Below are 25039 nucleotides of genomic sequence, written 5' to 3'. Positions count from 1 at the left end.
GGCCCTTATTACGACTTTGGCTGCCAATTTAATTGACCGTCAAAGCCAAACCCGCCATTCGACCGCCAGTGCTGGCCAATACAGTTAGATAGAATGCAAACAGAGACGTTTAACAATTGTATACGTAGGCGAATCGCACATATTTCTTGACTGCACATTTAAAAAATAAATGTCATTGTCCTCACGATCTACCCTTACAATTGCGAAATGTCAAACCGCGGTTTGCAAAAGTTACGTTCCAGGAAGAACCACCAAGGACAACCTTTCTCTGTTGCGCGTTTAGTAATGTATCATTTATTTTTATGTGAATCCGCCACACGATTACAAACTATCGAATGATTGTTTTCAATGTATCAAACTCCACTTTTCGCTGACCGTCCCCGGCTTTCTGTTGAAACACAGTAACCAGCAAAAGAGAAAGCAGCTATCTTTCAAAGTAGTGTTTACATGAAGCCTTCATGGACTGCGTCACGTGACAATTTCTCAGGCAGTGCTAAACGAAAAAAAAAGCTAGTCAGAGCTGGTTCTTCCTGTTTGTGGTTGTTGGTGCTGCAGAAGATCTAAAAGCAGCCACAGAGCAAAGCTGTAATAAAGAGTTGTTAAAGCTGTTCAACATGGAATTCGTGAGTACTTAAATTTAAAAGAAAAAAAGAGTCCGTCTGTTTAACGCGCCCCTGTCCAGCAGCCATGGTGCGGGTTAAGAGAGCTGGAGGCAGTGAAGGGAGTGGTGGGGTGGGAAGGGTCTGTCGCTGGAGACGTAACGGGATTTGACAGACTTGCAGGCGTCTGTGTTGCCCTTAGTTTCTCCTCTGCCAGGGTGTGTGTGGAGGGGGCCAGGTGGTGTTCATTTCATCAGGGTTCTGATTTATCGTCTGTCATAGTCGCTGTCAGTCTCGCACGCTAGTGCCTTTTCTTGGTCACACTCTGTTAATATAATCAACACGTATGTGGAGAGCGATTACTTGTTAGTGCATTCGGGGTGTGGCTTTGGCCAGGGGGGGCTCTGAGCGCCCAGGCAGGTGTAATGATCAGCATTAATAAGTGATTTAATAGAAAACACCTGAGGATCTTCCTTTTGGAGATAACCAGACTGTAAACCACATCAGTGCTGTGTTACCGCATGGCCATTTCAGTGATTTTACTTTCCTCATCAGAATAAGGAAGTACTTTCATTCAGTTGCTGCAAGAGCATCGCCGACATGAGTCTAAACTTCCCCCCTTGTCATAAAGTTATGTCACACTGGGCTAAAATAACCACATGCAGCGCGCTAAAGTGTTTCACACAATTCGGGTTTCTTGTCCGTTTTTTTCTTCACTTTTTAACCACTGTTTAGATGTGTAGATAACCGCTGCTAAAAAGTTACGACTGTGGTATTGAAAGCCTGTCCTTGTTGCTTGTGTTTTCTAAAGCTGCCCCATTCTCCGATTTCCTTGTACATTGTCTCACTAACAAGTAGCAGACACGGTAAACCGAGCATGCCGCTTTGATTATTAGTAACATAATATTTATATTTTTAATGGGTATGTTCTGCTTGCAATTCCTCAAGGACAAATTAGCTGCGGGGCGCCCACGTGATTTCTGGTGTTTTGGAAAAGCAAATAGAATAACGCGTTCTTTGAAAGATCAATTATGTTGACAAATAGAAGTTTGAGGCGTGTCCGCTTGTTGCTTCAGCTGCAAACACAGTGCAAGCTATCCGACTTTTGCGTGCTACGATGGGTACTCCCCGATGGCCTGCGTTGTATTCTTAAACACTTAAAAAGGGTACATGTAAAGCTACTGAGTGGGTGCAAACCATTGGTATAAAACAGTAAACGCAGCAATTTGTGTACTGTGCAAGCAAATTTAGATTCCTTGTTGATATCATGACCTAGACTGGTGAAATACTGCCAGTCAGCCTGTACACATGCCCTTAAGGTAACACAAGGAAGCTGATGTTAAAAAAAAAAAAAAGGGTGGATGAGAGTGGGGTCACCTCACCCTTGTGATTCAATTTTTTTGACGTTTTGGACATGATGATGATTTTCACACCATTTCCCCTAAAGCGAAAATATATTAACTATTGTTCTGTCTGCTCATTCATTTTTCGACGCGTCTGTGTATTTCCAGCAAGTTTGGTTTTGGGAGCTTAGTTTGTTTCTGCCTATGTAATTTGTTACTGCATATGTTGCCCTTTTTCGCCATTGAGATGTGGTTTTTCAGGCTCCAACGAAGGATTTATAAATCACCCGAACCAGCTGGGACGGAACGACCCCTAAAGAAAGTTGCATTGACAACCTATGGAGCATATTACGCCTTTCTTATCTGATTTACTGTAGACATCCTGTTGGACATTAACTTTAATCGTCTCTCACTACCAGCGAAAGTGTAGACGGTATGGACCTCCATCAACCTTTGACCAGTCATGTGGTTTCTATAAATGTCATGTGTGAGCAGTGCAGGCATCCTGCACTTAACCTTTTACCACCATTTTTATATGTATGTAAAACATACTCATCTGCACTCCTAAGCCATGGCTGTTCTACTCCCCACCATGCACATTTCTGTAGCAAGTCTACAGATATAATATTAAAGGACAATTAAATGACCCACACTGCACCCTGGGTGCAGAAGGGAAAGTATAAGCAAGCTGCCCCTTCAGGCCTCCATACCTATATCCAGAACTCTTTTCATAATTGAGTTCTGTGTTATTAGGGATCTGCCTATCCCTAGAATAACTGGAATGTTGATGTCCTCATTGGAAAATATTTAGCACTATCATTGGGTCTCGAAGCAGTACTACTATCTAGGGGCATCGCTTGGATCGAGTCAGTGCCAATAGAGTTTCTGGAAATGCTAGTAGTGAATTCAAAGTGATGCAAGAAGGCACACTGTTGGGGAATTATCATTGCTTTGCGTTATCGATGCTACTGTTCTGTTGATGATGTGTGTAAGTGTACTGCAGTGGAAAGTTTGTTGGTTTGCATCAATAATTATTTTGCACATGTGATCATGTTAAATTTGCGATAAATTGTTACATAGAGTGACTCATATAAGTCCAATCAATGTCAACAATATGTAAGCTTGGTAATAGGACACAAGATACTGAATACTTGGCCTAAACAGGAGTAGCACTGAAGCTAAGATTCTGGCTAGAGTTTGTCTTACTTCACGGACGACTGTTGGCTTAAGTGTAATAATAAACATACCAACATTTTCTCTTAAATACTTGAACCTTCCAAAATCTAAAAATTGACCACACGCATGAGTGCAATATTACCACTGATTCCATGTAACATATTAAAGTTATTGTATAGGACATACTTGAACCGTAGATATCAGCACACTCAGTGTTTCGCTTGCTAAATCTTAGCTCCAAAAGTTAAAATTGCTGTTTCCTCCATATTGCTGTGCACCATTGTCCAGGCTGGACTACTTCCCTTGTTAACTTTCGGGAAATACATTGTTTGTGAACAGACACTAGAAAGATTGCACAAACTAACTGAACAAAACTGCAGAAAGACTGCTTACAAGCAACAGGAAATGGGCCCCGAACTTAGTGACCTACCCAAGTGGCAAGAGGGTGACAGCATTTCCTTTCTGGCTCTTTGTAGAGCATGCATTGTGAAAAAGGAGCATGTGCATACATTAAAAGCAACCCACCGAAGAGTGTTCCATTGTCTAAGGGAAACCGGTTGCCGCTTAAACAAACTTCCTGGGTCTGTCCACTAGAATGGTAAAGAAAGCGGTGCAAAGTTAATAAGTGAAGGTTGGACATAAAGGGACTCACTATTATTTGGAGAGGAGATGATATCGTATTTCCGTAAAGAGAGGTAGCAGGAATGTTCCTTTGCTGCAAGTTGTGCAGTGGCTGTACCTTGTACTGCACTGCATTCACTTAGATATGAGCATGCATTTCATTGTGGTCTTCAGAGGTGCCTGTAACCCCACAGTCTTCTTTACTTTTTAAAGATGGAACTAACCATCATCTAAACGCTGATCATTGTAGCAAGACATCAAAGAAGCTAGAAACTTAGTTTATTGGGCTGAGAGATGCACTTTTGATCTGGATAAAAATACTCTACAGGTGAACAAAAGCCTTCTCTTTCAGAGAGTAGAGAAAGTCTTGTTATTTTAGAATAATTGCATTTTTTTTACATGCTTCATTTATTTGTACCACTTAAAACTTACCCATTCTAACTTGGCACTCATTTCACCCGTCTTGAAATATAATAGACTGTATAGAGAATGCCAGTATCAGGGCAGGCTAACTGTGGTCACAATCAAGACTCGGCAAAGAGTGGTAAAACCACTGATTTTAATCAAAGCATTAGCAGCGTTTCAGTGCTAGGATCTCCAGACATAAGTCTGATTGGATTACTAAATAAAATGCATCCTTGCTAAACACATAGCCTCTTGAAGCATCTTAAACTGCAAATATATAACGCTTTCTATTTTAGCCATGTGTGGATGATAATGTAGTAATACCACTTCCTATAACATCACGATCTGTAATGTTATGGTGCGTTGTATAGTCGAATCAATCCTCTTGCTCTTGTGCCTTTTTTTTTTTTTTTACTTGTCCATTCCCTTACAGTACACAACGGCCATAAAAATATGCATGCCATATTAGCTACATAACCTTCATAAAATCTTTCAATCCTGTTAACAATTCCTGTTCAAGACCATCCTTGAGGCGTGCATGTATCATGACTCTTGGCTGTTCCGAGCCTGTTATTGCAGGTCTGCCTAAAGTCTTGTCTTGATGTAGTGCAAGTAGAACGTGGCACTGGAAACTGAAACTCCAGAGATAAACATATTCTCCACTTTAAATGGAATCCGGCTGCAAACCTGATTAATTGACAAGTGATCAATAAGAACATTGATGTAATTCACATTTATTGGACATCCAACTCTTCATTGAATAACTGCACTGTAATGCTCAGGTACTCTAAACGTGATCTTTTGATGGATTTAGATTCACAAAGCCTATTCACAGACAAATGTATTCTTGTTTTAATATGCCCAATATACTTGTATTCACAGATCTCGTGGGGATTTGCGAGTATTTAGGCAGTTTTTTTATACATTGAAGTCATGTTTGACTTAAGTTGACAAATCGGCTGCCCACAAAGTCACTTAACCATGACTAGTGAAGTCCATACACATTTTTCAGATGCTCACGAGTATTAATTTTGCTGGTATATTCCAAACTATTGGAATGGAATTCCAGGTCCCCGGAGGGGATACTTAAATTACAAACAAATAAATAGAGCAAAATAAACTTTAGAAAATATACCGTAATATGAAGAAATTAATAAATCACACTCCCAGAAAGACATATTTGTGACCCTGGGTTTAGTTCCACTGAAATGCAGCATAGAGACAGTGAGAGTGGAAGTAGGTCGTGTGCAGAGTGATGGCTGTTAAATCGACATATCTGACAAAGTGGGAAACCAACAGTGTTTTTCCTCTGCACTCAACTAGCTGCACATTGAGACACAAAGTGCACTGAGCACTGTGCCTGAAGGTAGGAGAATCAACTATTATTTTATAGTCATCTGAGTTCTTGGCTCAGTCTCTCCTGTACACATGGTCCAGCAATGTTGAGGATCCATCATTGGCGGTCCTGGGTTCTAACTCTTAATCAACATTAGTTGACGTTAGAGGGCTAGGCCTGACAGCAGCAGTCTATTGGCTGCTTGTGGCAGGCCTTTCAGAACGTTTTGTGGGACCCATATCACAGACGTCATGTGGAGCCCTGACTGAGTTTCTGGTAGCAGGAACACCTTTTTAAAAATAGAAATTATGTCCAGGGACTCAGTGGTAGGCGGTTCTGGCATATGGCACCACCTAGTGGTGGTTAACATTATCTGATTCATCTTAAATGTATCACTAAAACAGACATACCCTTCTTTTGCTACCCATATGAATGCATTCAGCAGTGGCAATGTGGGTCCTAGGGTAAATATCCCTTGCTGCTGTCCCTTGTGAGGGTCCTGAGTGGCTCACTAGAATTTCATGAGTTTGTTAGGATGCCAAGCTGTAACTTTGTATCTGTTAATGATCTGTTACTCACAGACGGCAGAGGTCTGTCATAAATATCCTTCCGATTTACTGATGCCACATGTAGCCCTCAGAGAGTTTGACAAAGTCTAAGGGATTAATAGAACTCACTGACAGATGATTACGTGACTAATTTTGGATCTTCTAAGTATTGCAAGGTTCCTAAACATGAGTTACATGTGCATAAATGTAAAATAATGTGGCTGAATTTGTGTAGGATATTACCAAGTAATAAGGGGTACAAGTACAAACCTTGAAAATGTAACAGTTCCTGTCTAAACATCTGGGTGCTCAGTTTGAAATCGTTGTATATAGAGAGATAAGAGGCTCAAACGCCTTGTGTTACCAGTCATTGTAGACTCTTTACCATAATTACTCTAGAGTGTTTGTTCCTGCCAGGTCTGTTAGAAGAGAAACCACCTTAATACACATGCTTTGCAAACAGAACAGCTTTCTAAGCTATGTCCAGACAAGGAGATGTCAATACTCAATGGACAGTATAAAGAAGCAAGCATTTGCAATGCAATGGGTCTCGCGGTTGCTCAAGTTAGAGCTATTAGCGTTATAAATTCCTAACTGGACTTTTCTTGCCACATAAACGTGAACAGAAAGGAAATTTCACCCTTCGGGCCAAGGACAGTGTTTGTGTGTTAACAGAATGAAGTCTTGCACTCGTTCTTGTCTGGCATTTCAACAAAGCTCTAATGAAGTTAGCAGAGCAGCCTGAGAAGGTTTATGGCCCCCATAAAGGAGGTAAGCAAAGCCCTGTGTGCGATGTAATGAGTGATCGCAGGGAGGGGCCCAGGAGAGAGAGACTGTCTGATATGTGATGCAATGTAAGGGCATATGGTGTTTGTTTAATAAAATAGGTTTACTTTAGGAGCCTGGTAAAGGAGGACAGCACTGGAATAAAGCCAAAACAATTGTCAGTGACATGGGAAGAGGTGGGAGGAATGGAATGCTGAAATAAAATGAAGGCAGCTACCAGCCTAAAACATGCACAGTGAAAGGGACACCAAAGAAATGAAAAAAAAAAAAAAGTATTTTACAGCAACAGATAAAGAAACCGAAGTGGAACAATACAGTAGTTGGTCATTGCTCTGAAACAGAAAAAGGCAGAACTGACCACTAGCGAGCAAGACATTTTAAGGACACTGCAACCAACAAATGAAATCACTTTAACCCACAGTATAAGTACACTTAAGTACACACCAGGTCGAACGCTTACGCTCAACCTAAAATTAAACTTATCTAACGTCCACCAGAGTTCACACAGAGCTTTCATGATGAACAACAGATGCAAGAAGCAACCCAACTCTTTCTCTGTTGTAGTAAATGAAGGAGAATTGGAGCGGCTGCAAAACTATGGCTGTGTTTTCAGACTTCAGCTCCAGGATTTTAGAAGTTTGATGCTTGTTCATCATTCAGCAAAATTGTGTGAACTTAATAAATAACTTTATTGCACTGTGCCTTAGTTTGTCGACCTGCTGGTAAAAGAAGCATTTCCAGAACAAGAGAGCTCAACTCTCTGTGGTAGAGTAGGTGTAAGCATGCTAAAGTCTGACAGAAAATGAAAGGTTGATTTGTATTGAAAGGTAATTTGCTACCTGGTTTCTTTATACACTGAAAATAAAAGATGAAGGGTAAACTTGCTTTTGGTATGGCCCATCTTTTTTTTTCTATGAAAAGTACAAAAAATACCCCATCCCAGAGGCACTTATTAGATGCTGTCAGTAGGGAAGAGCAGGTTTCAGGAGCAGAAGCACAAAGAGAAGGTAGATTCTAGAGGGTAGGAGGTGGAGGGACCAAAGAGCACATACAGGAAGGAGGGAGAAGTGTGAGCGAAATGGAAGAGGGTGGGAGGTGTCAAACTGGGAGTGGACAGGTAAATGAGGGAATGGTAAGCTACAACATAAGAGTTATACACACAGGAAGGAACTAGCAGGACCAGACCAAGAAGATATTAGTTGTAAAGTGTTTTCTTATGCAATTTAATGCAAGCAATATAGTGGAAGCAGAAGGAAACAGCCAATAGCATTAGGTGAGAGACTAATTCTCTGCTTGGTTGAGCCGAGGCAAGATTAATAAATTAAATGGCTTAAAAAGTCTGGTCAGATCAAGTCAGTGGTTGCAACAGGCAAAACCAAAGCCCACATATGTATATTCGTTTTTAGACTTCACCATTAGGATTGTTCACCGATTGTACATCCTACATGGGATTCCTTTCTGAATATCCATTGTTGCCTTCATCCTCTGTATTAGCTATATTTTGTTTAGTGGAGCTAGTAAATTAATTAAAATCTGTTTACCCAAGGTGGGGCCAGCAGAACTCAAGGAAGATGTCAGAGAGGTAGTTATTTGATTGGGGCTTCCTACTGTATGCTAATTATAGGAAACTAGGGCTTCAGCATAGATGACCATCTTGTTGGAGGATTTGGACATAAGAGACAATCCACACCAGAGTGGTGGGATGGCATTCAAGGTGAAATAAGAGTGTTCCCATCCTGCATTCCAGCTGGGGCAATTCAATTTGGTCGTTGGGGTGCCTGCAAGCCTAGGAGGTAAAGGATTTTGCCCCCTTTTAATATAAACTTTATGAGCAGGGTTGAGGTCAAACAATTATCTGGTGATGAGCAGGTGTAAAAAGAAAGTAAAACACATAATCAACAGGCGAGCCACACATACGTTGAGACCCAACATTTATAGTCTAGGTCAGTTATGGCATTTACTGTTCAAACAATGCACCCCTGCTGGAACCAGTTCAAGAATTCTAGATCAACTTTTTCCATCAAGGTTAGAGACAGAAGAGGGAATGCAAATTGGTATTGTAAGTGGTAATAATGAAGTACCTGACGGAGGAAATGAATTACAAGCACACACAGGTTAGACATAAACTTACCAAAACCAGAAAATATTAATGTGTTGGAGGGTAACCATTACTGGGCTATGGGTGAAACAGATCTTGTTTTGTCTATGTTGTCTTTCACTAAAAAGTTATTTGGGGAAGAAAACAGAGGACTGTCTCAATCAATAAATGTAGCAAATTTACCTTTTCAGCATTGTCACCAGTGTTTTTTTTTTTTTTGTTGTTTTTTTTTTTTGCCTCTTTCTGGACCCTATTTTTTCCTGTTATTAGAAATGTGCACTGTGACACTGCTATTCAGTTCCACAGTGGTTGTTCTCTGGAACTACTATAATGTTATTTTTAAAACAGATTTTACCCAGTTGGTATATTTAACTTTCCTAAAAGGGCACAGTAATGAAAATAAAAAAAATTCACCAAGTGCATGGAAGTTGAATGACATATCGGCTACAGTACGTCTTTACACCACTCACATACAGGACAAAAATATATGGCTGCCAGGGGTGTCCGCTGTCTGCAGGCCGGCTACAAATGAAAACACTGCAGCAGCACATGGCAATGAAAAGACTCTTTGCCATGTAGGAAAACCTATGTTAATATTTAAATAAGTCACCCCTCTAAAGTGTAGCTTTTAAGGCTTTAAAGCAGGGTGTCAAATATATAACAAGTATGCCCTATCAGTGACTAAAGTACAAAAATCTATTTTAGCTATATTTTCTAACGGGCAAGACTAGGAGAGAAATAAAATGTTTAATTTTAATTTCTTCACCAGGGAAAATGCTAGTAAAGTATTTCAAAGTATACTTAATTTTCCAGGCATGATTCACTCGCGAAATCCAATTTTTATACCTTGAACAGGAAAAGTATATTTTTAAAAATGTACTTTAGGCTGGCAGAGCCAGAACTGGCTTAAAACACATTTTTACTGGGTGAATGAATGGCTCTGGCTAAGAAGACAATGAAATACCTCAAAGTCCAAAAAGGCCAGGGTGATGATAACCACTGATTGCATAGAAGGAATTAGCTACGTGGGAGTGGACGGAAACAGTTGGCAAAACAAAGGACAATCTTGGCACTCTCTTTATCCAAATGGAGATACATGGAAGAGTTTCTCCTATTCACCTCAGGGACACTTGTAGTCAGCCAGGCTTCAGTCACAATGGAGGAGAGATTCAGTTTGGATCATGCCTTGTTTGAGAAGAGCTCATCGAAATAGAAAAAAACAGTAAGACAAACAGTATGTGCTACAAACGTAGGTAGTGGGCTGCGAGAAAATAAATTTGGGTGGCAGAATTTTTCTGGCTAGTGTAGAGGGGTAAAGGAACACCTCAAACCATCCACCACCTCCCCTCCGCAAACACATCCTTGGATCTGGAAAGACCCCAGCTTACAATAAAGGCCCTGATGGAAGAAGCCTCCTGATAGCTTGCTCAAAAAAAGAGGGTTCATTCAAGAACTCCTGGCTGCTGGTGGCACCTCAGCACTGGAACTGCTCTTCAAGAGTCAACTGATTGGCCTCCTGTTTGCATACCTCAGGGACACAAAAAGACAATGTCCTCCATATTTCAAGAGGTTCCAACTGACCTACAGGGGACTAGACCTTGAAGAAGACCTGGCTGGTGGAAGACCAGGAGCCTAGAAAAGTGCAAAGAGAAGCAAGTGGCTGGGTGACTGACCAGAAGGACTTTCCCCAGCAGCTGGAGAAAAGTGTGACTAAGGGCCAGGGGTAGCAAAGGGTTTTACCCGTTCTATGTCTATGGGAAAATGTGTTTGTACATATGGCCCTAAGTCTTTTTTCCTAGCTCCCTAGGACTGTGAGAGAGTGTGAAGGGTTCCCAAGGAACATTGCACCCGTATGTGCAAGAAAAACAGTTTTTTTCCTGGTCAGAGCAAAAAAAGTTCAGCAAGACATCACAGTAAATGCATCCTCCACGATAGAGCCCTTCCTGCTTAGCCCCGCTGGGGGATTTTGTCAAAAAAAACACTAAATGGACAGGTATACCTTGAAATAAGGCAAGACAGACAGTGCATCTGCCTGGCAAGGGACCACAAAGGCAACAAAATCCAGCTTTGCCCAGCTCAGCTTTTCTTGCCGAAACCTGCAGCTTCAGCTGGAGCTCAACTATGATGTATCAGACTTAAAGACACCCTCTCTGGCCACATCCTGATGCCTTACTCTAATGTATAATTTTGACTTCCTTTTCAGACACTAAGGTCAAAATTAAAATCTTTAACCAGGATGGCTCATTTGGTGTCTGACCTCTGCTCCATCAGCCTGAAAACACACCTAGGAACCTGTCAAATCGGAACTGTTGCCTTTCATAGGCATTTTACATTTTCTAGGTTTTCTTACTCTTAACATGTTAAATCCAGATCTTGTACTCCCCTGCACCTATTTTATTGGTATTGGTCCATTTTGGCGTGTTACATTTTTCTCTAGGTTTCTAAACTGGTGTGGGAAACGCAGTGTGTGTTTTCTCTACTTTAAAACTGTTCATGCTGCTTGAATTCAACACACACTTCTCTGGGATTGCCTGCTGCTTGTGTCACAGCAACCAGGAGTGTAGCAGAGATTCTCTCAGAACTTTGAATATTTATAAGTTGGCAAGGCTCATCCTCTTCCAAATGTATAAACCTCTTTTTTGACAGTATAGTATATTAGAAAAGAGAACAACAGCACAAAGAACAATTTAATCTCAGCCTCAACCCACCCAGTACCAGTTATAATTGTTTAACCTGGGCAAGCTGATGAAGCTAAGCTAAGTCTTAAGAGTCTAGTTAATTTAAAATATGTGCTTTGCATTGAAATCTACAATACATGTTCCAAATTGGAAAAGTGATTTTCAAATAGAGCCACTACTGTCAATAGATAATAGTGCAGCAGCTAGTGACAATAAAATAAGTTTACTGGTTTGGAAAGTTGAAAAATGAGTACATTTAATGACGAATGAAGTGTGTCCTGCACTTACTCCCCAATATTAGATTAGTTACCTGCCCTTTCTGAAATGCTGATACATGTATCCAATGACAAGACAATTAGGGCTGAAAAGGTTGACTATTTTGAAATAGAAAAGCAATGGAAAAATACTTGTGTCAGTTCAGATTATAATAAGGAGAGGTCTCATTTCAAGAATACCCAGCAATTACAGAAAGAAGTCAGGCTATTCAACTGTTCAAAAAAAATGCCTGGATATTCGATCAAAGGCATTATTATTGAGTTTTTGTGAAACACTCCAAGCTTCTCTTTGGCTTGAGAAAGAGCACGCGTTTTGAAGAGACGCTGTAAGAGTTAAGGTGCGACCAGGAAATTGATAGAGTGTTACTGTTAGATCTGACAGCCTTAGGGTGGTCACCCCTAATTTTTTGCCTGCCTCCCTCCACTTTTTGGACACTATTTTCGATGGTTTTAAGACTCTGCGCACTCTACCACTGCTAACCAGTGCTTAAGTGCATATGCTGTCTCCCTTAAAACATGGTGACATTGGATCATACCCAGTAGGCCTATTTAATTTATAAGTCCCTAGTAAAGTGAACTATATGTGCCCAGGGCCTGCAGATTAAATGCTACTATTGGGGGGCTGCAGCACTAATTGGGCCACCCACTTAAGTAGCCCCTTAACCATGTCTCAGGCCTGCCATTGCAAGGCCTGTGCGTGCAGTTTCACTCCAAATTCGACTTGGCATTTAAAAGTACTTGCCAAGCCTAAAACTCCCCTTTTTCTACATATAAATCACCCTTAAGGTGGGCCCTAGGTACCCCCAGGGCAGGGTGCTGTGTAGACAAAAGACTGGATATGTACCTGTGTAGTGTACATGTCCTGGTGGTGTAAAACTCCTAAATTCATTTTACACTGCTGTGAGGCTGCTCCTTTCATAGGCTAACATTAGGGCTACCCTCATATACTGATCGAGTGGTAGCTTCTGATCTGAAAGGAGTAACAAGATCACATTTAGTATGGCCAGAATGGTAATACAAAATCCTGCTGACTGATGAAGTTGGATTTAATATTACCATTTTAGAAATGCCACTTTTAGAAAGTGAGCATTTCTCTGCACTTAAATCCTTCTGTACCTTACAATCCACATCTGGCTAGACAACCCCAAACACAGGATGCTCAGTCACACTTGCATACATCTGCATATTGATTGGTGGAGGGCCTAACTCTTACATGTCAAAGGGCAGTAGCCTGCCCTCACACAAAGGACTGCCACACCCCCTACTGGGTCCTTGGCAGAAAGGATGGAACTAAAAGGGGACCTTGTGCACTTCCAAACCACTCCTTGAAGTCTCTCCCACTTCAAAGGCACATTTGGGTATTTAAACAGGGCCTCTGCCCCTACCAACTCAGACACTTCCTGGACAAGAAACCCTGAACCAGAACCTACAACTTGCCAAGAAGAACTGCCTGGCTGCCCAAAGGACTCACCTGGACTGATTTTTTTAGAAGGACTGTTGCCTTGCTGTTGCCCTGCTGCCTTGCTGCTCTCTGGCTGTGCTGAGAAGTGCTCCCCAAGGGCTCGGATAGAGCTTACCTACAATTCTTTGAAGTCTCAGGACCAAAAAGACTTCATCTCTCAAAGAACTCCTTGTGCGGTGCAAAATTGACGTGCAGCTTGCGAGAAACGATGCACAGCCTACATCAAAGTGAAAAATTCACAGTACTCCGAACCAGAACGACGCGGCCCGACTTCGCAAGAAGAGGCTCATCGCAGTGCCAGCATTGCGACCGGAAATTCGACGCACGGCCACTGGGTCAACGCAAAGCCGAGCCAGAACGATGCAGCAAAACTTCCTCGGAGGAATAGATGCAGCGCATCCCGTGCAGTAGAAATTTCCACGCAAATGCCCACCGGATCAACGCAGCCCCGGTGACTTCATCCTGCAAGCGCCGGATTTCAACGCATCGTCCCCGGCGCGTCTGAAAACCCCGCAACCTGAAGAGGATCCAAGTCCGTGTGCCGGAAATCGACGCAGAGCCTTTCCTGTGTGAAAACTAAACGACGCATCGCCTGTGTGCACCGGAAAAATAGACGCACACCTCCCCATTTTCCACGCATCTCCTCCTCTGAGGTCCCTTGCAGAGAATTTGAACACAAACCATGTACTTTGTGGTTACAAGAGACACGTGTTGCTTTTTAAGAGACTAAAGACACTTTATGTCATTTTTACAGTGATATTTCAACGTATGCTTATTGCATCTTGATCGTTTTGACCTGCATCTTATCAGAAAAATATTACATATTTTTCTAAACATTGTGTGGTGTATTTTTGTGGTGTTCTAATGTGTTATTGCATAATTTATTGCACAAATATTTTACACATTGCCTTCTAAGTTAAGCCTGTCTACTCAGTGCCAAGCTACCAGAGGGTGGGCACAGGATAATTTGGATTGTGTGTCACTTACCCAGACTAGAGTGAGGGTCCTTGCTTGGACAGGGGTAACCTGACTGCCAACCAAAGACCCCATTTCTAACAGTTACAAACGCATAAAACAGTTTGTCTCAATAAAGAAGAGGAATCCTTAAAAGAAAAGGGTAAATTGGTTCTGCATAAATATTTTACTCAGAAATATTGACAAGTGGCCTGCATGTAAAGACAAATAGACAAAAAAAACTGCAATAGAGAAAAGGCACAAGTATCAAAGATAGAGTAAGCAAATTTTGGTTGCAATCATTGTTTTAGTATATGGGAATCAAAACAGAGGATTATTTATCAATTACAAACAACAACTTTAGACATGGCTGCATAGCCAAGGTTTATTAAAGAAATAAAACTTACAGCACCATGTACCATACTACCTAATCATTTCAACAACAATGGCCATCGCTGGAATCACCCTCTGTGATGATAAATATTTTACTTCCTCCAAAACAATATGGAGAGTGTAGGGGGAAGAGAAGGGGACAGAGTGTCCCACAATCTGTCCTCAATATATTGAAAACAGGCACCAGCTCAGTAATAGTCCTTGTAACAATTTTGTGGGACCAGTCCCAGCTATAAAAATAGAGCAGCATACTATGTATCTGGTAGCCTGAGAATTAAATTATGTAATCTTATTTCAGAAAACACTAGGTCCCTGTCCTACCCTGGAGCACAATATCATGAGAAAAGAATCAGCTGCCTCAGCTTGGGAGAAGAAACAAGTTCTATCAGCTAGAGTTCTAGTGAATCCACCTTCATCGTCTACAGTTGCTCACATCTCCTCACAGCGGAGTGGCAGTAGGCAAACAAAATTAAAATGCGGGCACTTTACAACTAACGTTATCCATATTTCAAATGACCTGGAGTACCACCTCTCATTCCCTGGGATTAGTTAGTACCCCTCTTGACTTTAATTCTCATTTGCTGTCTTTATGTGGAGCTGGAAGGACTAACATTCTGTTGCTGGGCTGGGGATTTTGAAACAGGCAATAGCATCTCTGTATCAATAAAACGTTATCATCACGAGAATGGTGTGCTATCTAGTGATTGTGAGAAATGCAGGATTGGAACATTCATGGCTCTTAAAATATCCTCAAAACTTTCCAGTTGACCCTCTATTTCTATTACGGAGTACAGAACACATTCTTCAAATCCTTGCTTTGAGTTCTTACTTGACTATACACGTTCCACTGTTGCTCCAAGGTGAGGCTTTTTGATGTGCCAGTTGTAACATTTGATCAGTCTGTACTAATCTCATGTTCGTTGAGGACAGGGTATCTTCAATTGAGACCTCTTTTCTATAGATTTAAATAGATAACAGAGCTCCTGCATTTTCAGTATTTTAGTCTCGATCTGAGGCAGGCCTCTGCAACAGGAGCTTTCATCACAGTCTCTATCTCCTCAAAGTTCTTTTTTCCTTTCTTGTCCTGGTCAAGACTTTTGTGGGAGTTCTTTGCAAGGTCCTTCAGCCCCAGCACCACAGTGGTAGTCTGCAGGTCCTTTCAGGAGGAACTTTCCTAGCAGTTGGAGAATAGAGGGACTCAGTCATTCTTTTCCATCTCAGAGGACCAGGACAAGATGCTGAGACTTGCTGAGGCAGATCATCCCCAAGGTGTTCAACAATATCCGGTTGTTTCCACTCTGTGCTTTTAGCTCCACTGAAAACCAGTTTAACAGGATCCTGTAATAACATTATCTGTCCTTGGGGAGCCCTACCAGCTACCGCTTCCAGCCTTGTCATGCTGTATGATTTTGACTTTAAAAAAGTGATAAGTTCAAAGGATTAATCATGGATAAGTATGAGGCAGCATGTACATCTACTTGGCAGGGTACCCTTGGCTCCACAAGCTCCACCATTGATCAGATTTTTGTGCCAAAACTAACAACTTCATCAGAAGCTCAGCTGCTTATATGACTGTGAGGGACTCTCACTGACCTCAGCCTTTGTAAGATATAGACTTCTATTTCAGAGACTAAGGGCCTTGTTACAAGTTTGGCGGTCAGAATGATTCGAACGACAAAGCTGCAGGGTGGGAGGGAGCTGCTCCCTGCAGCTTTTGCAGTTCAGGTCCTTGGGTGCTGGTGGAGTCTTCCTAGGTCTAGTAGTGCTTTGCGGAAGTGGTGGTTTAGGTGGCATATTTATCTAGTAGACTAGCCAGTGATAAAGACATTCCAGCCATAACTATTTTCCCACGACCCAACCACTATGTTTAAAGCACTTCCTCTTTGCCTTGCTATAAAAGTACCCTGGAGCACCAGTTTCAATATGGTAGAACATTCTGTCACTAAGCAAGACTGAATAGGAGCATGCAGAGTGAATATGAGAATCTCACCCTCTCCTGTGTCTCCAAAGTTAAAGAGGTAGTCCTAAGGCTGTCTTTTTTTCTGTCAACTGTTTATGCCCACTCCCAGTTAGCTAATCCCTGCTATGTGAACAGCAGGTAACACCAACCCCTTCTTTCTGACTTTGGAGGCAGGGTATAGCCTTCTTGATGATTAAGTCCCCCCAGCTGAGGATGTGTTTTCCAGCTGTGGAAGTGCAATGAGTGGCAAAACTGTTTTCAAGTCAGTTCTTGCTCAGGTAGAGGACATTTTTATTAAGCTACTTTCTGCACTAGGCACCAAAATTCCCAAATCATAATTAAAACAGATTTTGATAATCAATCAAAAATACCTTTCAATGTCAAACAGACAGCCTCCCCTTCAGTCATTTTACAATGTTTCCACCGGGCTGACCTGCATAAACATTGTATTACGTCGTTTCCACCGGTCAGACTGGCGGAAACAGTGTCATGGCATTGGCCTCATTTCCCTTAAGAGATCTGAGGCCAATGACATGGTCCTACATCGCCCTCGGAATGCGCACTGTCAGCATTGCAGTGGGATAGGGAGTGCAGGGGCCCCCTGTGGCCCCCAGCACTAGCTTTATGCCAACCTTTTCATGGTGAGGACCCTGCCATGAAAAGGCAGGCAAAAAGAGGACTTGTGATCAGCAAAGTGGTGCTGAACTTAGCGCTGCCGAGGCTTACCACGACTCCGACGGCAGGCATTCCACCAGGATTCATGATCCTGGTGGTGGTGGCGGTCCCCTGGCAATTTAACCACCAGGGTCGTAATCTGGCAGTTCAACAGTCAGGATTGCGGTGGTCAGACCACCACAATTGGTTTGGCGGTCCTTTGACACCTTGATTGGGACACCTCTCTTGGTGTATCTGACCTCTTCTATATTGCGGTTGTTCTCAATTTGCTTATTAGGACATGCTCAAACTGTTTTTTAAAAGATGCTTTACTTTTTCTAGGCTGTTTTGGTCATAAAACTTTTAAACATTATGGTTCCTGTTCACTTATTGATGATATTACTGTCTTTTGCTCATTAAATTGTTACATTTGTTTCTTAATTGGTTTGGTGATTTTTATTGTGTTGTATTCTTTACTTTACAAATGCTGGTAGTGCTTGAACTTAACACACACTTCTGTGGAGATTGCCTCGTCTTTGTGCCGCACCTACCAGGGGTGTAGCAAATATTTTCTCACAGCACTGTTTTACCATACCAGATTGCATTTATTAGGTTAATATCAGTCACCCGCTCCCGAATTAATAACCTAGTTTCTGGCATGTTTGCAGCTCTTTGGTGTTATGCCTGACAATTTGTACTCTGAATCTTGTTTTGGCTCTTTTACCCTTGCATGACTTGTAAAATGGAATTTCAACCAGCCTCTTGAGCTACTTGCTGAGGAGCATTAGGAAATTAAAATAAGGATTGTGCTGCTGCAAAATTACTTTACTATAAGTAATATTGAAACTATGACTTGGTTATTTATTCATATATGTAAAACCGCTTTAAAAAGTAGTCAGTTTCCAGGTAGTATCTTAAGAAGGAGAAAATTACATGAATGTTTAGAGCATCATGGATGAAGAATGATTAGCTATTTATTTAAACCAGTATGGCAGGATGTTCCATATAATTCTTGACCATCAGGTGTCAGCCCACCTACATATGCTCTAAAAAAGCATGGAAAAGAGGAGGAGTTCATTAGAAAGTCAAAATGTCCCAGTGCAGTTGTAATGGAGAAATTCTGCTATGGTAAATAGAAGACATCAGCAGTGGAAAAACTGGTAGGTCATTGATATATGGACAGTCTGTGAAGGATGTATATGTGCACGTGATCTAGTTGGATCTTTAGCCCCCGCAGAAGGTGGGTGACTTTATTCTGGACTCTTTGGACTTTTGGAAAGGAATACATCTTTTTTTTTTTATAAATAGAAAACTAATATGACAGTTAAACAAGTCTTGACAAAGAAAATTACATGATCCTTCTTTGTTGAAGTATAACCCAAATGCAGTTTTGTGCTTATAAAAAAAAAAACTCATAAGGCGGCAGTCTCTTCAATGAAATAGTTATATTATGTACACTGTTAATGAATGCACACATTGTGTTGTGGGTGAACAATAAGTAATCATACCCTATTTAGCTCAAAGAAGTGTGCTATTGGTCCCACAATGTCAGTAGACCGTCTACTTGTACACCAGTGGAAAACAAATGCTGAATCGTGAAGTGGTGCAAGCATATTACTTTTGTGCCTCTGGTTTGGTCCAGTAATTTGGGCTGTAGAATGTCTGCTCTAAGGGAGACTCTTCCATGTGTAAGACTCCAACTTGACTGAGTCAGCTTGCTTTTGTGGATGCTCTCTACTTCAAGCCATCTACTCTCTGCTGTGGGTGTATGATCAATCTTTGGTCCTCCAAGCAACACACATGATCTGGGCCTTCTCTCTGGTCCTAAGTGTAGTCCACTCCTGGAGGAGGGTGGGCTAATATCATGAAGGCTTCTTCCAGGTTTCCTCAAAGCTGATGTTGCAGAGCTCCTTCATTATAAAACGCATTTACAAGTTAGTGGAAGTTTGGGGTCATTCAAAGTTGAGGACAATAGCAAAATGCCAGGGCCCAACCAACGTGAAAGTAAGCTATCTTCACATTTCATGTCCTCAGAAAGAATAGGGAATATCTTCATGGGAACTTCTTAAACTTACTTTACTAATGGATACGAAACAAAGTGGCTGTGCATAAGGTTCGCACCTCCTATACATAAGTATATTGTAATAAGGAAAACAATGTCTATATGTTCCATAAAGTACTGTTGAGGGTGCCAAACTGGTAAGCACCCAACCACTTAGGGTGCAGTTGTGTCAGTTGATAAATCAAACAACACCTAAAAATTCAATATTATTATACCAAGACACACCAAAAAAGTCCATTCCTTCTTGTTGTAGCAGTCAGAATTCCAATTCACTGTGAATATATGGTAGCGACTTTATTCATCAAAATAATTCCTAGTCTCGGGCCTTGAAAAAGTCTTGTTGACGAAACACGTGTTGGCTGTTGTATCTCTGGACTCATGATGGCTGTTACCTCTATGAATTATTTTGATGAATATAGTTGCTACCATATATTCACAGTGTATTGGAATTCTGACTGCTACAACAAGAAGGAATGGACTTTTTTGGTGTGCCTTGGTAAAACAATATTGAATTTACTTTACTAATGGGGAGTGACACAATTAGTCATAGGGTAAAGACAGTCACAGACATCACACCGAATGCAGTTTTAACTACGTGTTGTCACAAAACACATCTCTGGGCTAAATATGGATTCCTGCTCAAAAAGCGCACCATAATGAAACCATTATGCGATCTCTCGGACAGAGGCTCCACATGATACTCCTAGAACAGATCAGTTTTAGGAGTGATCATAATTAAGTATGTGGACTGTGCGTCTTGTGAAAAGTGTACCACCTGCTGTGAGTCCCTACTAACCAGCAGATCAAGTTTATTTTTGAGCATCTCTTCTTCATTTGTTCTTCTCTTGTAGAATGTGTTAAGAAAGACAGTTACTCACTAAATATATGCTTTTAGACTGTTCCATACAATACTTTGTGATGCAGAAGTAAAATTATTTTGGAAAAAAAGTCTTTAATTTTGCTTTCAATGTACGTAGTGGAGTTTTGTCTGTTCAGTAGGAAAGTAAGTAAAAACCAGTTTACTTATTCTTAATTTTGATTTCTACTGAGAGAGTGATCTAAAGTCGTTCTTGCTAGGATAAAAGTTAAGGTCACACTGCCAATGATGATATGTCCTACACAATCACAACTCTGTAATGCTAGAGCATAAAAAAAAATATTGTGCTCTCTTACTAAGAAGCGTACAATGAAGAAAGAAAATATTTCAAATCAGTTTGAATATTTGAAATATGCCAGAGTACCAGTCTACCTTTCTGGTCATTTTAAGAACATTAAATCCGATAATTACGGTTCAAAACAAAACTTGCTACCCCTCTAACACAAGATGAAGAAAGCATTAAATCATACATCTGAGGAAGTGAATGCCAGTTACAATAAATAGGACAAAGTGCTTTGCTAGTCTCTGGTTGTTTTGAAGTGAGTCTCTTGGAGGCAGACTATATGTGGTTTGGTGCTCTGGACCTCTGAGAAAGTCTGAGCTCGCTTCACCTTACTTTGCAGTCCAGTAACTTCAAAACTGATGACCTGAACTATTCAGTTTATCATAATGTAACAAAGCTTGGAACTATTCCATTTTCATCCATTTATTTCCCCCATTTTCCAAAGTTACATCACCAGTATGGTATTCACTCCTCCCCCACCCCCTCTTGTCAAATCCTCTGCCCCAAATCCTCCTTTTTTCCACAGTAGGCTTGTTGGTTGTAAAGTAATACATCCCACAATATATAAAATTCCTTTGATGCTTTCTTGCTTCAAGGTTTTGGATAGAAAAAGGGTAAATGATTTAATAGTATCAAAGTGGTTCAGTAGTTTTATGAAAAGATAATTTTGCTTGTGCAGGCTCGGAATAAAATCTTGCAAATATTTATTAGCAATGCTCTAGAGATTATTAATGCTGGGATTGAGTTTGCACATAATTCTAGTATGGAACACAGGTAACTATTTACCAAGAAAGACTGGGGAACAGGAAAAAGGTATGTCCTTCCTCCGTCATGTTCCGCCTTAATGCTCTTGTGGCTGCAGGATGTTTTTTCTTTCTGTGGGTACAGTCTTGAAATATTGCATATGGTTTGATATCCTGTTTTGGTGAGCCTAATGGGACTTTGTGAGCCTTAGTAATAGATCCCTCCATTGCTGATTGTGTAACAGAGTTCGGTTCCTTCTTGCAAACATAGTTCCTGATGAGAGTAGTAACTCATGGTATGATGTTGTCTTCACTTACCTTTGTACCTTCTGGGGGTCCCACTAAGTGTAAGTTAGATCTTCATGATCTGTTTTCCTGATCTTCATATTTAGTACGTCGATATATAGATTGGTCTATTTGATCGTATTCTGTAGCACATATCATTTCTGTTAAGTGTTAGTTTTGTTTTCACTTGCTTATTTCTTTCCACAAAAATAGGCATCTGTTCATCAACTGAGTCTTCTCTCTGCAATTTTGACAGTTCCAACCCTGAGTGAAGTTAGATTGGCTGGATCCCACGGGCCAGGAGTAGAGATAGCCATTGGTTCTAGCCTATAAAGGTGAAGAATAGCCTCACAAACGTTCAGATGCTATTGACATGTTTGGTGGAGTTTTATCACACTGGGTGTTAGTGGAAGGGGATTTCTATCGGGGCAGGAAGGAAAGCCAGACTGACAATTGTTGGCAACAAACGATGTGTAGATCTCTCAGCTAATATCAACATTTATATTACATCTAATAACCAGTTGTCCCTCCTTTAAAGCTGCTGTTCAAATGTGTTTAATAAAGTGCTCTGCTCTTACTTTAAAATGTATTTTTCAAAGGCACCTGCCTTGTGATAGTCATTTAAATAGAGAGGCTTTCTGACTGTGCTGTTGTCCCAGAGGTAAATTAAGCAGTAGGAACCATTGTGGAGGTAGAATGCCTAGTGTCGCCCATTTCGGTTATCTCTACCTCAGAGTCTGAATATTTCTCCTCAATTATCTTCACCACGTAGGATGCTGGGCTTCCAGAAAACTTTCTTAAGCCACAACCTCCCCAAGTTCACTCATGCAGTCTCCATTTCTTTGTACTTAAATCAACTGTTTTTTATTTGCTAAATGCTCTCTTTGCATCTCAATACTGAAAATCCTATTTGTCTTTTTTCCTTTATTTTGTTGTTTGAAGGTAATCTTTAAGGGTGCCTTGATCTACAGGGTTGTAAATTACTCCCTGACCGTAGGTACTTTAACAGCACCCATGGAAAGGAACAAACGGTTAGCTACACAACCTGTCCCCATTATATTCCCTCACCCCACCTTCAGAAATCAGAAACTTCCCCCCTCTTGGCTCCCCAGGCAGTAGCCCTGTTGGCTCTAGAGTGATAGAGTGCTTGGAACTGTGCCCAGAAAAAAAAGTGAGGCACTACCATGCTCGACTCCTTCCAAAAGTGCAGCTAGATATATTCCCTATGTCAGCTGCCAGAGCCTGTTGGCAATCCCAAGATATGAAATGTTCCAAATGCCTCCAAAGCACTCTGAGTAGCTCCACAGTGGGCTACTAAACTCACCCTTCTCTACTGTGGCAGTCAAGCTTGAGAAAGAACAGCCAAAGAGTAACTGTTTTGGGATCCACATCTTCCCATCTGGTAAGCATTTATGGGGAAAATCGAGATACAGACTAGTTGGGACCTACACTTGCAGGTGTGGTGGCCAGGAAGCCATTCCACTCAGGACATCTAAGCCTTGTGATATCTTTGTGCACCTTTGTCTCCATGGCTCAATTGAAATTCAATTTTAAAGCAGCCATCAAATGTAAACTCTCAGAAGTGACCATTTTTAGGCTTGCAACTGTTGGCTCATACACCTTGAATTCTTAATCAAGTAGCATTTCGAGGTATAGAGGATTCTTCAAAAGCTCACAAGGAGTTCAGTTTAACAGCCACATGATAGCTACCATGTTGTCCAAGAGTTGTCCTGCAACATTCTCGTATCTGTTCCAAACCACAGCTCTTACTAAGACGTAGTGAGGCACAAAAGAAGTCCCTCGCACATCATGCATAGGAGTATGATGGTCTTCTTTCTCATAAGCATTGCAAGCACTGATTAAGCCTTCATTTGTGCAGAAGAGGTTCAGAATGATGCGCAGACCCGAGAAGTTAGCATGAACCTCACCCTGATGAAGAAACCTTTGTTCAAATGTGCTAATCATTTTATCCCTGAAAATGAAATGTGCATGCAGTACACATTCTGCATGTCACCACATGCCTTACTGCTACACTGAAGGTCCAAAGAGGCCCTGAAAGACCCCAGTTATGGATGAAGTTGAATCAAGAGCCCTTGGCCTTACTCAGGAAAACTTTTTTCCCCCCCCCCAAGCACTAAGGCGCCTACTTGTTCAATGGACTGCACATTTGTTCTGGTCTTGTTTCCCATGTGGATGATTTCCTTGTTCTCTCTAATGGATGTTCACGCTTATATTAATTTAGTGGGGGGGCTCTGTCCAAATAAAGCGTAATAAGCTCATTACCCACATTAATGTATTTTATGTATATGTAATAACATATTTTCATCAATTAAATATAATGAATGACATTTTCTTTTGACATGTTAAGTCCCAATCAAGGACACATATATTAATGAATAAAAAAGTGTGAAGTCTATGTCATGCAATATTACACAGAAGTGCTAGGACTTATGTTCACTATTTTGTCTCCAACTGTATTGGATTCAATTGTTAGCACAGTGGACAGATTGTTCTGACTGCTTAGTGAGGGGCACATACAAATGTGACCATTCTAATATTCCCTTCAATTTAAAAATCTCATACCATTGGAAAACAGCCTTGAAACATATGTGACCTAGCCTACTCAAGTCTACTCTTCTAATGAAGGAGGGCTTGAAGTGCTTCACTGGTAAGAACTGGTAGTTGCTGAATAAGTTATATTCATTTGTATTAACCCATTGCTTTTCAATTTTCTGGCATGACGGGCATTAAGAAATGGCCTAAAACTCAATGTCCCTTTTAACTATAGTCACTATTAACCATATTTAATGTAGTGTTTGCTTTGTATACAAGATACTGATTTCTTTCATGGTAGCACTATGTAACGAAAACAAACGTACCCTATTGATTTACAATCTTTATGCAGTTCAGTATAATTCTTTTGCTGTTATTGTGTTCTTATTTCTTCAGCAGTAATGCTGCTTTCTCAAGGGTTTTCCCATACTGCATATTTACATCTTGATGCACTGTTGAGGAAACCCTGCTTAGAGAATGCTCCCCTGAGGCTGGAAAATGCATATTCCTTCTAAATCATTAGTTGAACTGGAGTTGACTTGCCTGGCAGCTCATATCTCCTCAGCGATGGCCTCTTACATTTTCCAGCCATGCCAGTCTTCCTGCTTCCCAGCTTTTACTGTACCAAATCCTATCTTGGATTTCAAGAAGAAAAATCCTTCTGCTGTTATTGTTCAGAGAAACTCTTCTCTATGGCGGTCCAATTTACTGTCTACATTCTAAACTGGCTTTATGTAAAAATCACAGCTCTGCTTAGTGAAACAGGTACCTCCCCTCCCCCCTTTCAGTCTTCTCCTTTCATTGTTTCCCTATTCAGATTATTGTCATCCTAAGGCCTTCTCCTACTCAGCCTTTGATCTGAACGCAGCTTCACCTCCCCTTTTGTGGAAATGCTCCAAAAGGGGACATTCTTGGCGCAATCAGTTTAATTCTTCATTTAAACCTTGG

At 41.0% G+C, this 25039-nt stretch overlaps 1 protein-coding gene across 2 annotated transcripts in view; it reads left to right on the top strand.

The window, feature by feature from the left end:
• The first annotated feature begins 485 nt into the window (after window positions 1-485).
• DIAPH2 (diaphanous related formin 2) overlaps window positions 486-25039 on the top strand; it is a 3364504-nt gene continuing 3339950 nt past the window's right edge. Inside the window, exon 1 of one of the 2 annotated variants that reach the window (XM_069213107.1) lies at window positions 486-623. In XM_069213107.1, coding sequence (XP_069069208.1) covers window positions 615-623 — 9 coding nt within the window. In that variant the 5' untranslated portion in view covers window positions 486-614. The remainder of the gene's footprint in view (window positions 624-25039) is intronic. The other variant, XM_069213115.1, reaches the window with a different exon arrangement.

Source organism: Pleurodeles waltl, chromosome 2_1 (assembly GCF_031143425.1).
Source record: "Pleurodeles waltl isolate 20211129_DDA chromosome 2_1, aPleWal1.hap1.20221129, whole genome shotgun sequence".
In the NCBI taxonomy this organism is placed as follows: domain Eukaryota; kingdom Metazoa; phylum Chordata; class Amphibia; order Caudata; family Salamandridae; genus Pleurodeles; species Pleurodeles waltl.
This window is presented reverse-complemented; position numbering and strand designations above follow the sequence as displayed.